A 17,310-nucleotide genomic window follows, 5' to 3' on the forward strand; every position below is an offset into this window, starting at 1 on the left:
GCCTTTCCTAAATTCTTTAACTTCCCTCACATTTCCTCGCCAGGATGCAAATTAAATATATGAACGACAGTATTTAAACTTTCGAGACGAAAAGATTACACAGAACTTGATTTCGCCCGCGAAGTGCATGCTGCCTGTTTTTGTCCTCCAGATGCATTCTGGCCGGCAAGGAGGTTAGAATAGAGTAAGGAGGCTATCCTTGTAATTCTAAAAGTTAGATGGCCACCCTTTACAACTATATTTTTGACTCGCCAGTAAAAAAGTATTTCTATTAGTGAATCTATCTGAGCAGTCTGTCAGCCATTCATTAATTGAAGTTACGTTGCAATTCATTAACTGTTAAATTTTCTGTGATCCTTTTTCTTGAGTTTGAGGCTTGCTTCATTACGAACAGCTACTGGATCATGAGGCCTTTTGGACTGGATTATACAAGATTCCAGTAAAGTGAGAAAGTGTTATCGGTCTAAAAGGAGCAACACTTCTTTAAAAGATTTCTTAAATGACGCGTAAAATAAAAGTCTTGGCTGATGGCAAAATAATGAAATCTGTTTCTAGCGTTACCTTTCTATAAATATCTTCCTATCTGATAAGATATCACAGATTTTGATGAAGAACCTACAGGTACAAATAGAAACTAGGTCAACAGCTCTGTAGTACCACAGGTGATTGAGCTATTGCTGAACCTAGCTAATCGTTAAGCTTACTCTTAAGGACCTGCCCACCAGCGGCCGGGCGGTAAAGACGCTGAACACTGGTAGTTCGGTCCGAGGTTCGAATCCCGCGAACGGGCTGGCTGCATGGGCGTTTTCGTGGTTTTCCCTATACGTAACGTGTATACGAGCCAGTTTTCCTTAGAAAGTCCTCCCTCTCCTTAGGCAGATAGCCCTCGTGTGCTTTGCCATAATTGAATAATACAATCCAATCTTCTTAAGGACCTACAGATGAAAGCACTGTTATCTGCGGCTTTGGGGTATGTGCAAAATCGCATGAATGTGAGGCAATATTTTTTTTTTTTTTTTTTTTTTTTCCCAACAGTTTTTCAGAAGTTCAAAGGAAGTCATAACGCATTTCACAGTATTTCGTGTTTTCAAATTATTGAAAGCAGCCTAGTAGCTATCAGAAGACACACACACACAGACAAGACAAAAAAAAAAAAAAAAAAAAAAAAAAAAAAACTCCACCTATCCTATAAACGTCGACAATATTGCACTTTATTTATTATTTTGTTTTGATATCGCTATTTTTCTCTCATTCTTTAATGTCCAGATTAAAATATTAATTCTAGCTCTCAAGGCAGCTAACACACAAGGTGGGATACCCCGATAGAATAGGCAAGAGTCCACTACAAAATCGTTCATAATAAAGTAGCTTATATCAAAAGCTTCTGAACTGAGTTCGGTGAACATTTAAAAAATTTTTAGTACCTAAGTATACGCAGGCGATATAAAAAAGTGCATTATAAAAATATACGTTCAAATTTGATGTTATACATATATTTACCTATTATAGCTGACAGCCATATCTTATAAAAAATATTTCACATTCATTTGTCAAGTAGAGTGCCATGTTAATAATTTCCGCATACAAACTACGGTGGCATACAAAAGTTTGCTATCCTCTGGCTTATATTCTAAATTACAGAAAATTTACATATTTTACGCGAAAAAGTATCTAAGTATCGCAATAATCTTGAAATTTGAGTGTCAATAAACATTGATTTTGTTGTTTTCACTGGTTTTACAGGCCTTGTTTCTATTCTAAAAATGTATACGAAATATAGAAAGTATTTTTATTTAATTTTAGATGCTGAAGCTGAATGTGAGGATTGTCGAATGATGCAAAAAGTCGATATTCCTTAAAATGGTTTTAGACATGGAGCTAGAAATAAGATATTTCTAATATATTTAGGCTGTTTTGTCATGGGCTGTATTTGTCGTGGGTATCCCGACATCGCAATGTCACATTTCGTGATATTATATGTGTCCATATGTACAATGTTCTATTTTTCGTATATCTTGAGAATGATGTTTAACTGTCTCTCTACCTGCGATGTCATTTGCTATTTATAATAATTTTTCATTCCATTAGATGCATTTTTCTATTGGCTTTAGAACATTTTCTATTGGTCTGCTTTCGGAAAAGACAGACAAAAAGTAATGAAAATTATAAAGTAAAAAAGGAATATTTATATAGTATATAGTATTTCTGGAAAATAAGCTTATTACAATTTATTTACAAATGTGAATTTTGATAAATAAATCTATATTTTTAGCTAGTATCGATTTATTTAACATCGCGAAGTAATTCTTTATTACTATTAGGAATACGATGTTTGTTAAATCATCATGATTACTTATTTCTCAGACTCGTATTCTGGCCACTCATGATTTATCTGTATTGCAAGAAGTTGATACAATCTATCTTATGGCTGACGGCAAAATAACGGAAACTGGAACATACAAGGAACTGCTAGAAAATAAAGGAGAGTTCGCTCGCCTTATTGAGGAATACAGCAAGAATCAGATGGACAGCGACTCCGAAGAAGTTGGGGAAGATAGGTATTGATTTTCTTTTTATTTCTTAAAAGAAAGTTTCAAGAAAGCCAAAAGAAAGATCTTACGTAATTTTTTTTTCAGTTCAGATAGTGTATTGTAAACGAGTCATCTTCTGTGAAAAATAATATACACCAAAATTGTAAGGTTCTTCTTGAAGCGAATGTGCTAATAAATTACAACTCTTTTCCTTTTCTTGTAATCTATTTTAAATTTTAATGTGAAGAGATTTTCTTTAGCTGTTTCTTCCTTTCTAGTTGTTTCTTTCATTTATGAAGCAAAGAAATGATTATCAAGTATTTTATAAATGATCTATTTTTTTTAAGATTGTTCTATAATACAATCCAATATATTATATTCCCTAGCGCTTCCCCCCCCCAAAAAAGCAATAATTCTTGTTCATATGTGCTTATTATACTACCTTCAGAAAGGGCTTCAAGAGTAATGAAAATACTTTGATTATATTTATTTTTCTACATTAGACGGGCCCTAAGTGGAGAGAACAATAACCTGTTTCTCTTATGCGTTAAATATTAATTTTCTTTCCATATTTATAATTAACGTTAATTATTATTTTTATTGCTTTTCAAGTTCTCTTGGCAGTTCGAAAGCGGAAAGCCCCGATCCTATGAGGATGTCTACGGAAGAACTGAAAGCCCAAATGAAAAAGATGGGTCATCGACTCTCCAGAACATTATCTCGAGCTATCTCTGAAGATCGGGAGTCCAAAAAGGTTCAGTTTATCGAAGATGAGAAAATGGAAATGGGAAGTGTAAGTACTGTTTGATGCTACGCAGCTGCATATCGTTTGCTATGCTTTCTAAAATCTAATTCAAAGCATTATTAAATACTTCAGTAGTAAGATTTCGTCTGTATCACTTGTTCGCTATGGTAATTAGCGGAACAACACAGATAAGCATCGATTCAAATCGCGGGTAAAAATTCGGACGTTTTGATTTCGTCTGTTTAAATACGCGTCCAAAAAGGAAATACGTGTTCGAAAAGTCCTCTCGTGTAGTCGCTAGTAAGATATGAGGAACAGACGACTTCTGGATGCCATTGTCTGGAACATTTTCAATCAAAACTAGGATGCTGTGTGTGGCAGAGTCATGCTTTACAAAGCTCTGTTACCAAGAGCAATTGCTTTCATGCATTGTCTCACACCAATGTTTCTTTATATGCTTTTCCCTTCTCCCCCCTCCCGAAGAAGAGGAAACCTTATTTTGAAAGTTTTATTTGTATCGTTGCGACTAACCGGCATTAGTATGTTCAAATAATTTTAATATAAAATATGGATACCAACCTCGGAATAGGATATGTTGATAATCGCTCATGTATTCAAAAATCATGCGGAATTAAAATTTTACACAGCTCGATATCTATTATAACCCTTTAGAAATATTATTATTACTAAAGAAGAAAAGAATCTGAGAGATTTAAACATCTGTTTATTCATTTCTAATGAAAAAAAAAAGCGAAATTTATCTGGAGAAAGCAAAACGGGAAAAAAAGAAAAGCTGTCTAGAGAAGTTCGAAACTTTATATTCCATTTAGTCCTACTAGCAACTTTAAGAATAAGATGGATAATCATCAAAAGAAAAAAAAGGGGGGTCTGTAAAGCTTAAAATTGTGGCTACGAATTGTAACACATGCTTGACACTGTCCGCTGATAGGATCATGTACATTCTGTAAAATTCCTGACGTGTTTTTGATTTCCGACACAGCTGCAAAAATGCATGCGCAGGATCCACACCACTTTGAACGCAAATGCAGTACACCAGTCTTCTGATGTAATCGTTGACGAAGTAATGGAGGCATGACTCGATTTTACAAGCTAAGTATTTATAATTGACTGTTATAAATATTCTTCATATAAGCAATTTCGCGGCCAAAAGAAGATTACATTTCCCACCCTGCGTTGCTATATGACTTGGTTTGTCTTTATGCCACTTATCTCTTTCAAAAATTTCTACACTCTTAGCTAAATCACCTGATGTATAAAACAATACTATGTTTTTGTAAGTGTTGCAAGGAAAAAGGAGGACAGTAATAAGTTTCACACACAAGCTTCTGATTTTAAAACTAAGTAAATATATTTTAATGTACAAGAGATGAATGGTAAGTTATCTCAATTTAAACCTTAGGCTGTCAGATGAGTATTGATTCTGATCATCGTAAGATTTCAGAGTTTCTTTCTGTTAATCAAAAGAATGACAGCTTCAAAAAGTAGTTTAAGTTTATTAGTTTATTGTTTTACTTATCAGTTTACCTCAATTAAATAAACTGACTAAACTCTCTATTTCCCAAAGGTGAAAGCCGGAGTCTTTTTGACCTACTTCCGTAAAGCGACGCTGTGTCTGACGTTCTTGACATTGCTGAGCCTCATCGCTTGTCAAAGCTTTGGAGTAAGTTCATAAATAATAAACTATTTGCAGTTTTGTTTCTATGGTTTCATGAAAGTAATTTGCTTGCTTTTCCGCCAGATAGGATCAAATGTTTGGTTGAGTTTTTGGAGTAGCGACGAACTCCTTCCAGATGGATCACAAGACACCCAACTGCGAGACTTACGAATCGGAGTCTATGCAGCTTTAGGATTGTCAGGAAGTGATTATTATTTAAATTATTTTTGTACAATTAAATGTTTTTAATAACGGTCAAAGAATAAAAGGTACTGCGTTCGTTTAAGTACAAATTCGCATTATCACATCTAATAACATGCAAATGAAATTGCAAATGAAGGCAAAATCATATTACTTAGAATTTTCTCAATTATTAGAGATATTTCAGACAGCGTATTCGAAGCGTATTAGATATTTCAGACAGCGTATTCGAAGCGTATTAGAGCCAGCGTATTAGAGATATTTCAGACAGCGTATTCGAAGCGTATTAGATATTTCAGACAGCGTATTCGAAGCGTATTAGAGCCAGCGTATTAGAGATATTTCAGACAGCGTATTCGAAGCGTATTAGAGCCAGCGTATTAGAGATATTTCAGACAGCGTATTCGAAGCGTATTAGATATTTCAGACAGCGTATTCGAAGCGTATTAGATATTTCAGACAGCGTATTCGAAGCGTATTAGATATTTCAGACAGCATATTCGAAGCGTATTAGATATTTCAGACAGCGTATTCGAAGCGTATTAGAGCCAGCGTATTAGAGATATTTCAGACAGCGTATTCGAAACATATTCGAGACAGCGTATTAGAGATATTTCAGACAGCGTATTAGAGACAGCGTATTAAGAGATATTTCAGACAGCGTATTCGAAGTGTATTAGCGTATCTTTAATAAATACTTTGATAAAATATATTTACAAAATTTACTATTGATTTCACTGATCCCAAATTTTGCAGGTTTACTTTCGCAGAGGTGAAGGAAAGGATGAAAAGATTCCGAAGTATAAATAATTCACTAACAAAATATAAACATTATTTAGCCAATTAAAAAATATAAAAATGAATTTTTTATTAACTTATCATTATACAATTATTTACTAATCATTATTGCAGTTTTTAATTTTACGAATAACTTGAATGAACGATCAGCAATACATCCAGTTCTTTAAAACTAAATACTTCAGACCTTCATATGTATTATTTATTTAATTCAGTTATTATCTAACACAAAGAACAGGAGATCAAAAGTTGCAGAAAAATTCAACTTTCCTGAAATCCTCTTGACATTTGCCAACTTGAATCAATTTCGTAATTTTGTGTAACATTACAGGAAGCGAATTATTACTAATCCAATGATTTCTTTATAATCTGATAACAAAGAAGAAATGCTAATAATTGGCTTTGCTGAGATAAAATTGGCTTTGCTGAGAATCTTGAAAGTATTGAAGCAACAGATGTTGCTTCAATACTTTCAAGATTCTCAGCAAAGCCAATTTTTTTTCTTTCTATCTCACCTTTTTCACTTGAACTCCATCAATCAATAAATTCTCGAATTGTTCTTGTTCCAACAATTTTTTAACTTAACCTCTTACGTACTTCCAATTAGCTTCACTTCTCGTTGATCTATCAAGCTTTAACAGGCCTAGGATTTTTCATATGGAAGGCATATTAGTTGACTGTCACAGAGCCAACTATAAAAAGCAACTTAATTAATATATAGCGATTTGATTTGACTTAATTTAGTTTATTAGGCGAAAACACACCAGAGCTATCTTTCTGAGGAATGACTTTCTAAGGGAAACTGCCTCATATACACATTACACATGCCGAAAATCACGAAAGCGTCCCTGCAGCCAGCCCATTCACCTGGATTCGAACCCAGGTCGGAACTACCAGTTTTCAGCGATTTTACCACTCGGAGTCTGGTGAGCTAATGTATAACGAATAAGTAAAGATCATTGTTTTAGCCATTTTGCTTTTATTACTCATCTTCATTTGTTCCAGAATAAAATATTCTATTCTTGAAGTAAGGTTCTCAAGTGATTTTTATTCAATGTATACTTCCTAGTTATATGCTGATAAGTCATAGTTCGATTTTAATGTTTTGAATTCCTATTCTTTTCACATAGCTATAGATATTTTCAAATTCAATCCATAAAATAAGTTTAGTATTTCATTTAATATAGTTTTAAATTCTCCCATTTCAACAGCTTCGTCTCCAAGAAACCCCACTGTATTCATATGAAGCGATACATAGATACTTTTCACAATTTTAGGTTGTAGATTAAAACTGAGCAAAAAAATATAAATTCCAACAAAAGATTTCACATGAAATTATATCTGAATAAACTTTAAATGTTTTGTGTATTCCGTAATAAAGAAGAAAAATCCTCAAAAGATGCAATTTTGTCCTCTTTTTCTCTCTCTCTCTGCTCATCCTCAGCGGTATTGGATTGTCCGATAACTATTTCGGGCAACCAAAAAAAAAAAAAAAAAAAAAAAAAAAAAAAAAAAAAAAACATGGATTAAGTATCGTTTATAATTTTAGGGTGTCCTTTACAAATTTGAATAACAATGCCTTCGTTTTTTGATAAATAATCGTACCGAATGATATCACTTCAAAAATGTTTCTCTCACACAATGATCATTTGGAATTTTTTAATCCAGAAATCTGGTTTTAATTCATCTTTTGGAAACTTGAATACCTGTATATATTCATCAGTTTCATCGTAGTTCGATTTGCAGCCTGGAACTCAACATCGTGCAGGCATGAAAGAAGACTTAACTCATTTTAGCTCTACATAGAAGTCGATAGCTATATTTATTAACAAATACTAAACAAATGAGTAAACTTAACTATCAGTGTGAACTTAAAATCCAAAATAGCATAACTACTTTACTTAAATTACTTAACTCAAATTTAGAAATTTGCCAAACACATGAATAATGAAAACACACACACACAGAGCAAGGTTAATGAAAAGCACACAAACTAATGTAGGAATTCATCGTTTGCAGCGTCCACAGTGCAGTGCGAATAAATGTGCCTTATAAATGTGCTTCGAATTTGCACTAATGCTTAATACGAATTAACCTTCCATTACAAAAAGATTTCTAGTTCTTTTAGGCTGCTATCAGACATCCGTTTGTTTCGGAAGAACAACTGTTTGAAACAATTTTTCTGCTTTGTCACAGCAGCCAGTCATCACAGATCACTGGGGAAACTGGTTCTCCATTACACACAATCTAATAGCATTCGAAGCCGATAGCTGATTGGTTGAAACGAACAACCTGCAATTATTTTTCGAAAGGAAAAAAATCTCGCGTCTTTCTTTCAATAGTAAACCAGGAAGAAAAATTGTCCAAAACAGTTCTTCGTGTGAAATAAATGCATGCGTGATATGGGCCTTACCCGCCCAAAAGAAATACACGTATTTTAAGTATTTTAAATGAATGTTTTGATACACTGAAGAGCCAAAATATTATGACCACCTACTCAATAACGCGTTGCGCGAACTTTGGCCTGCAAAACAGCTGCAACTCGCCTTGTCATGGATGCCACATGTTCTTGGTAGGTAACTGGATACAGGTTGTACCAAATTTCTGAGCAGCGGTCAAACAAAGTAGAGATATTATGACATCGTTGTGTTTGAGCTCTGAGCTGCTGCTCCATGACATCCTAAATGTGCTCTATCGGCTTAACATTCGGGGAGTTAAGTGGGCAGGACATCAACTGGAACTCATCCTTATGCCTCTCGAACTACTCCAACACAATTCGAGCCTCGTGACATGGGCGTTGTCCTGATGGATGATTCCATTTCCAGTTGGGAAGACAAACACGATGTAAGAGTGCAACTGATCTGAAACTATGTTCATATAGTCCGCAGCTTTCATGGTCTGTTCTACCACAACTAAGGGTCCCCGAGACGCCCATGAGAACGTTCCCCAAAGCATAATACCGCACTACAGCCTGCGTATGACCTGCTGCACACGGGGGGGGAGCAACAGTTCGTCTGGAAGACGGCGTATTCTGACACAACTGTTGACATGATGAATGAAAAATCGTATTTCATCCGACTAGACAACTGTCTTCCACTTATCCATGGTCCACTCTCGATGTTCCTGGGCCCACTGTATGCCTATCTGACAATGACGCTTGCTTAACAGAGGCACATGAGTGGGGCGTTTGTTGCGCTGTCCCATATCCAACCGTATCCGCTGAACTGCAGTTTCAAAGATACTCATGCCGAGTCTTCAAGCCATTACAATCTGCCCTCTATCAAATTCGCTTGGATTAGCAGCCTTTCTCATCACTCGCAAATGTAAGTGCGAGAATGATTCCTTATATTCTCCAGCGGCAGTTAAATATCATTACCACTTAATCACGTGCCCTTCACGTCATCCAGATGAGTTCATTGAAAAACGTGGGGATGGACAATGATTTGGCTCGTCAGTGCATTTTCAATATTCAGTGATCATATTTACTTTTCTTCATTTTATGTACATAAAGAGCTGTTTTATAGATAACACTTTAAAATATTTCCCCATAATTCTGCAATATACTAGGAAATTAAAGTTCTCTTTCCGAACATTTGAATTTCTAAAAAGCAAACTTAAAGTAAGTAATGTAAAGCAAAACTTTAACCATTAAAAAGGAAAAAATGTTGTTACATTTTTGGAAGCTCGTTTCGTTTCACTTAACTATTATATACTTCTAATTATCATTTTGGTTCCCAGGTCTGTTTCGTCTGATAGCTGCCTTAGTGTTGGCTGTAGCCTCGACAAGAGCATCAATCCGTTTCCATCGGGATATGTTATGGAGCGTTCTACGTTCTCCTATGTCCTTCTTCGATACCACACCTTTGGGCAGGATTATCAACAGGCAAGTAAATCAAATATGAGAAGAATGTAATAGATAAGTAAAAACACAGTATTAATGCGTTCTCTCGTTTGTCTATTTTTTTTTCCTATGTATCGAGTATCATTTATCGCTTGCTTTAATACGAGTATATCATATTCTAAACATTCAGAAACTTGAAGAAGAGCAAAATTTTAAAGTGACACGCACCAGCAATGTTACATCAGTCTCTCATTTGAAACATTAATATGCGCAAAATCTGGTCTACTTGTTTGAATGATGGGTATTCGCCGAAAGATGTAAGTCTAGCAAATTCTGTCATACTTCAAGTTTTCTAATATAGTGGACGCTTGTTAATTCGAATTCGGTTAATTCGAACCTTCGGTTAGTTACAACTAATCCAAAAGGCCCCAAAAACTTGTATTGGAATTAATGTTAAAAATATCTCATTAATTCGAACTGAATTCTTATCACTCCGGTTAATTCGAACTAAAAATTTGGCAAAAAAAATTCTTTTCCTTCATTTAACGGAGAAAATACCTGCTATATTTATTATTTTGTGTGTCAAAATTCTCTGAATTTATTTTCCGTGTAAAGGGGAACATGCCTGCATTCCTTGAGTATTGGATTTCCGCTAAACGTTTAGTGGCTATTGTTCTACTGTCTATCTCTTATCAGTGCTTAACAAACAAAGCTTCTTAGCCTAACCTTTTTCCTTGGATTCAATCAGAGCTCTTCATGAATGGATCAGGCTAGGGGAAGAATCATTTGTTTATTTGTTATTAATTTTCCTAGAATTTCAGAAAACCAAGTCTTTACTACAGATTCTAGAGAGCTGCGTTAGTTCCCAATTGTTTATTTGTTATTAATTTTCTTAGAATTTCAGAAAACCAAGTCTTTACTACAGATTCTAGAGAGCTGCGTTAGTTCCCATTTGTTTATTTGTTATTAATTTTCTTAGAATTTCAGAAAACCAAGTCTTTACTACAGATTCTAGAGAGCTGCGTTAGTTACGCCGGCAGTGCAGAAAAGTTACTGTGCTCTAGTTTATCATCCTCAGTGAGTGGTGTGAAAGTGTAAAAATTAAGAGTGACCACACGTGGAAAGTACAAAACTCTAACTTTGGAGACGAAGGTAGAAATTTTAAAGAAAGTAGAGAATGGAGAATGTAAAACGAATGTAAAAAAGTTAGCAGCTGACTATGGAGTTAAAAAAAATATCATGTCAACTTGTTTGTAAAACAAGGAATCAGTTTCAGATTCATAAGAAAAATCTGAATTTGCTAGAGGAAGGAAACGCATGAGAAGTGCGTAGCAAGATCTAGAAAAAGCTCTAATGCTATGGGTACGGGAGGCTAGATCTCTAAATTTTCCGATAAATGGACACCTGCTGCAGACGAAGGCCGATGAATTGGCGAGTCGAATGGGTATTGAAGATTTTGAATAGAGTAATGGATATCTTTCTCGAATTAAGTCAAGCCACAACATTCCTTATCAAACTGTATGCAGCTAAAGCTGGGATTTAAACGAAGACTTATGCATTGATTTCTGTAGAAAACCTGCCAGCGCTTTTCTCTATTTACCTGCTGAATGATATTTGTAACTGCTAACGAACGAAACTGCACTTTTTTTAAACTTTAACTCTTGCTAAGCAAGAGTTAAAGCTAACATTTCAAAGGAGATGCTTGCGCAAGAGCTAAAAGCAATTAATAGAGAATTACAACTTTAGTTTATGCTAATATGGAAGGCAGCGAAAAGCTTAAATTAATAGTGATTACAAAGTCCAAGAAATCACGGTAATTTAAAGGAATTCGAACACTGCCAGTTGATTATGTGTCCAATACAAACGCATAAATAACACAAGACATCCTCAGTAACTGCTTAAAAGAAAGAGGCAGTTTTCAAGGGAAAAGCGTTAAATTCTCTGATTTGTGAATAACGCAACCTACTACAATAACCCAGAACCGAGTTCCATACAGGTTGAATATTTGCCGCCAAGCACAACTGCGAAGCCACAACCAATGTATCAAGATATCATCCAGAATCTTAAAACAAATTATCATAAGGCGACTCTTACAACAAATAATTTTTTCTTTAGATTCTGGTGAAAACTATGACTTACTCTGCTGACAGCTATAAATGATCTATACGCAGCATGGGATGATGTTAAAGAAAACACAATTAGTAACTGCTTTTGTCACGCAAAAATTAAACAATCATATCTAAAATTGTGGCTAAATTGATACAGCTTTTTCCTGAATTCAAAGAATTTAAATGTGATAACGTTACTTTTTCTGATTATATAAGGGTAGAGAAAGACTTGGAAGTCTGTAGAAAACTGAGCGACGATGATATAATAAAAACTATTCGAGAAGATAAAAAAGAAAAGACCTTTTTGGATTCAGAAGATAATGTAAAGACTGTTAAGCGTCCCAACGACCAAGCCATAAAGGACCCTATAAAAACTCTGAAAGCATTTATTCAGATTGAACCTTCCTCTGAAAATGAACTGAAATACTTACTTCAAATTGAGAAGATGGCTGAAAAATGAAGGCATAGTAAATCAAATAAAACATCCAGTCATGTTTTCTCTTGGCTTTAAAGGCATTTTTTTTTCTTCAGTAAATTAAACTCACATATTTATACACAGATTCCTGATTTTATATTTTGTTTTTACTGAACAATTTGATGTCAAAAGACACAACAATTGTTCGGTAACTACAACATGTATACAAGTATTTCGTAGTAAACCCTCTTTTACCTTTCATTTCCTTGAAGAAACGAGCAAGTTTTTCTGAAAGAACTCCAAAAACACTAAGAAAGGAGCTTAAAGTTAGCATCTTAATATTGGATAGACTATACATAATGCAGAGTGAAGAATTGCCGTGCAACTTTTTCACATGAGTCCAGATAATTATATATACATATGATTTTCTTATATACGATATATTTTTGAATGAATTGCTTTCATTTTTGTCAGAACAAAAAATCTGCAGACAATGTTAATTTTTTCACCAACTTGGCGACATTCAGGAAATCTCCGGAAAACGCGTGTTCGAAGTCCTAGAAACGATTTTTCTCGAAAGCTTCCATAAATGTATACCTTCTTCCTTGAGTAAAGCTCTAAATATCGACTCTACTTGAACCGTGAGTTAGTTAATTCAATTATTTTGTCCAGAATCTGCGAATCTGTTTTACTAGAGAGCAGTTCGCTGATTACTGTTTTAGAATTTTCGCTATAATGATTTTGATGATATGGGATCTTCCTCACGCGTTTAGGAGACTTTGTCTTCTTTCTCTTTTCTCTTGTTTATTTTCCTGCATAAGCTGTAGTTTATTTCAATTTCTTCTTGTTCGTCTGGAGTACTTATTAAAATTTCTACGAATCTGTAACATGGCTAGAATATAAACCTTTTGTTTTTAAACAGGAAATTTAACTTGGTTTCCTTCATTATTTCTTCCTACCCCTGAAATATCTTTCTTTCCTCTTTCATCTTTACCTTCAGAAAAGCTTTCCTTTTTGTTCTTTTCAATTACTTTCCAGACAAAATAATAACTTTCCTTTAATTTTAGGAATTTGGGGAAGAGGATTTCTCTTCTTTGGGAATCTTAATGCGAAATTTCATATACGGTTATTCTTTTGAAGATTTCATGTGACGTCTTTAATTTCCATTTTGTAAACACCAAAAGTCGTATTTTTGCAGCTAAATTAGTCTTTCTTAAATATTAATATGAATTTTCTTTGTCTGACTTTCGTTTTGAAAAACGGTAGCTCGAAAGAGTTATCCGGTTTTCTGTTTTCAATTTTTTTTTAAAATTTTAAATCTGCTTACTAATTTTTACTTACTTCTTTCTTGAACAATATCATGTACTTTTTAACATATAAGTTGATAATCAAATGTGTTGCCTTTCATGTATAATATTCAAAATCTGCATTATTAAATAATGCATAAATTTATGTCTATTACTTCCAATTTACTAAATTAAATATGAATTTTGTATGTGTCTTCAATTTGGAATCACTCTATAAACTTGGAAGAGTTCGTAAAATTTCGTATCATCTTCAGAATTTAAAACAGTATACTTAACTATAAGTCATTCGAAACCTCAAATCCCAGAATGATTTTACTGAAAATTTTAGAAAGATTAATTTCACTGGTATCTAATAGAAAAGCTCTTTCAAAAACAGGAGAGAACAGGAAAGGGAAACTACGGAAGAAAGAAGCAGGGGGTGGAGAAGAAACAATTATCGCCAGTTTCGTTAATAACTGATTCGACAGTATCGTGACATGGCGGACTTTGAGTGTCACAATCTTAATTTTCTATAGATAATTTAGCATTTCATGTTTAGGGCTTATTTATGTTAACTCGTAAAACAAACCTCCTCCTTTTGCGCTTGTTGTAATTTTAAAATAATCTACAAAAATGTAAGAAATCTGAGCTGTTTGTCAAATTATGCTGAGAAAATAAACTTTGAGATTCAAGAATCATAAAAATGTGCTTTCAGTAAATGTAGGTGTATTTTTAAAAGTTATTCTTAAAGTAGTTTTTAATTAAACGTAGATTTTAAATTTTGCTTTAATTAAAACTTTTAAGTATTATTATTATTATTATTATTATTATTATTATACTCATTTGGAGAATTCATACGATTCGAAAAGTTCAAACATTTTTAAGAATTCGGATTCCAGTTAAAATAAAATTGATTTCGTCTCACTCCTTTATAAAGAATAAAAAATGTGATTATATCATATTAAACCTAAAAAATAAATAAACATAGCAACTGCCTTATTTCTCGTCCTCTCAAAGTTTTAAAATCTTAGTTGATTTAGTACCAGGCAATCAAAGGAATTAAAAAAATAATAACATTAAAGACAAAAATCAAATTTAATTTAGAAATTCTATCTAAATTTCCGCAGTTTTTACCGAACTCATAGAATTCCATGACAAAATTTAATACAGAAGCATTTTGCTGTGACTAAAAGCTATATTTCTTTAGATAGTTGCATTAAATAATAAACTATCAGAGGTTACTTTTCCATCGACAACAGATTCAATGAATCAAAGTATTTGAACATTAAACTGCAAAACTTAAGTTGTATTTCCTGATTGTACAGAATTGACTAATTTATGAAGGCAAAGCATTCAGATCAGCAACGGGTTATGTAAGTTTAGATTAAATTATTTATTACGATAAAAATAATAGAGATACCTTAAAAGAAATATCTTCGTGCAGTACTTTTCTAAGGTCTTTCTGCTTCATTACGTGTGGAGAAAACCACAAATGCCCATGTAAGCACACTCTTCAGGGATTTTAAAGAACAATTCTGAAGCGCGGAAGGACAGAAAGGAGAAAGGGGAAAATATTTTCATTTTTTGAAAATCCATATCTACCTCTTTCAAAATGTAAACAGCTTTTCTATAAATTAATGCCAGTCCAAGATCATAATTCGACTGCTTTGTAACGTGAGATTGTTCCTTTTTAGCCCAAAGGGGAGTTAGCCCAGAAGAGCTATTTGTCTCGAAACCACATTTTGCATCGAGTCACTAAAAGCGTTGAATCACTTTTAAAAATTTGGCCATCAAATATCATCACCCTGTATTGTATTTAAAGAAATTAAATAAAGAATTTGCATGAATGCGTAGATGTTTCTCGCACTGTGAAAAAATAACGGTACCTAGAGCCATCTAATTTTAAATAACGTAGTCCTCCACCCGAATATGGGAACCTAGAAGCCCGAATTTTGAGCTTCGAATTTGTTTTATTATCTATTTCATATTTTCTAAAACATTAACGAATTTTTGATTAAAAAACTTAAAGATTTCAAAGCGAGAAGTGGCAATATTATACGAAAGAAACATTTTTATCTCCAGCGCCCGAGACTGTCTTTCGGAAATTCTAAAGATATACCGTTTTTAAATATTTTTAGCCCAAATTCTGAACAAAATAATGTGAGAACAATTTTTGTAAATTTATCTCCGTAGTCTGTGTCTCATGCTACGTTAAGGGAGGGGGAAATATAAAATTATAATTGGTATATTCAAAAGCATAAAAAACATTTATCATTGAGTTGACATCAAGTACTTCAAATATAGGTCATTTAGGAAATTCAAGATCGTGGATGACTGCTGTAATTCGGCATTGTATCGCCATCTGTTGAGTTTTAAAAAAACTAGAAGCTGTTTTTAAAATAGTTGTTTTTAAAATTTAAGAGTAAAATAAAATTGTACAACAAATTTTGCAATATAAAATAAAATGTCCTTGATCAATAATTCTCCGTTTTCAATTTAACAACAAAATAAATTCCATAATAATTCTAAAATGACACGAAGAATTTAAAAAATTAAATGTTCCATTTTATTACAACATGTACTATTTCATATCTTGCGCGTATATTTGTTATCACATATATTTCCTTAAAAAAAATTTAATTTGATATATTTCTACAATATGTACATATACTCATAATTTTGTTGCCGAATTAAAACTTACCATATCGTTTTCAAAAATGTGTTTAAAAAAATTAATAAAGCGACTCTTAATAAATACTACGATAATTTAAACAATTTTTTTAATGTTTTCTGGACAGAGATCACTGCAATTAGTTTTCATTGCTAAGTCGAGAAAAATTGCTGTGGGGAGTTTTATTAATTTTAACAGCGTAGAATCGAAGAAAAGTAGTTGTATAAAAAATGTTTATTGTATAAAAAAGCAAGAGAACGAAAGTGGACGTTTTACTGTATGATTCGGAAAATTACCTGTACTTCCTGTATCAGATTTTTTACTCAATACGTGCTCCGCTTTTAGGAAAGGAAGGGATGCCCCGGAGGTCTTTTTAAGGGAAACTGGTTCATATCCATGTTGCAACTACGGAAACACCCATGCAGCCAGCCCGTTTGTCGGGTATTCGAACTCCGCACGCGTAATGGCAGACCACACATTCATTTGATCAATGTTAAACGAATTTCGCATACTGCGCATGCCCAGAAGAGAATTTGGCGCAATTTTGAAAGAAGATAAATACGGTATATGGTTGATATTGTGTTATCTGAGCTTAAACAGATCGGGGTTTTAAAACTTATTAGGTTGTAAGTTGCTCATACTTAGAGTGTAAATATCGATTGTAAACTAAGAAAATTTTCGTTTAAGAAGGATTACAAAACAGGAAGCATTTCAAGTTACATTAGCTGAATGTTATTGATTATGCTTCTGAGGACTAAAAGCAACTGAGTATTTACCATACGTTCCATTCGTATATACTTTAAGAAATTAAAGTATAAATCCAGTTTAAATTACTGAATTAAAGTCACAGCAATTATTATAAATAACTGATATTAAATGTAATGTTTATAAATAAAATAAACCAAAATGAAATGCAACAAAGCAAATGCAATAAGCACAAATTAATTATCCTAGTATTGGAATTGTAAACAGTCGCTATGATCTACATGAAGAATAAGGTTGCTTGTGCTTAATCACCAGTACTTCCTCCCACGCCAAC

General features: G+C 33.4%; 1 protein-coding gene across 2 annotated transcripts in view; it reads left to right on the plus strand.

Moving 5' to 3' along the window:
- The window catches only part of LOC118182861 (multidrug resistance-associated protein 1-like), a 158,332-nt gene that overhangs the window by 98,566 nt on the left and 42,456 nt on the right, over positions 1–17,310 (plus strand). For both annotated transcript variants that reach the window (XM_085816624.1, XM_085816625.1), the window contains 5 exons: positions 2,365–2,558; positions 3,144–3,324; positions 4,862–4,957; positions 5,036–5,156; positions 9,689–9,833. In XM_085816624.1, the coding sequence (XP_085672750.1) occupies positions 2,365–2,558; positions 3,144–3,324; positions 4,862–4,957; positions 5,036–5,156; positions 9,689–9,833 (737 nt within the window). The remainder of the gene's footprint in view (positions 1–2,364; positions 2,559–3,143; positions 3,325–4,861; positions 4,958–5,035; positions 5,157–9,688; positions 9,834–17,310) is intronic.

This window comes from Stegodyphus dumicola, chromosome 5, assembly GCF_044657685.1.
Source record: "Stegodyphus dumicola isolate Sdum_Otavi_A_Nest chromosome 5, ASM4465768v1".
NCBI lineage: Eukaryota > Metazoa > Arthropoda > Arachnida > Araneae > Eresidae > Stegodyphus > Stegodyphus dumicola.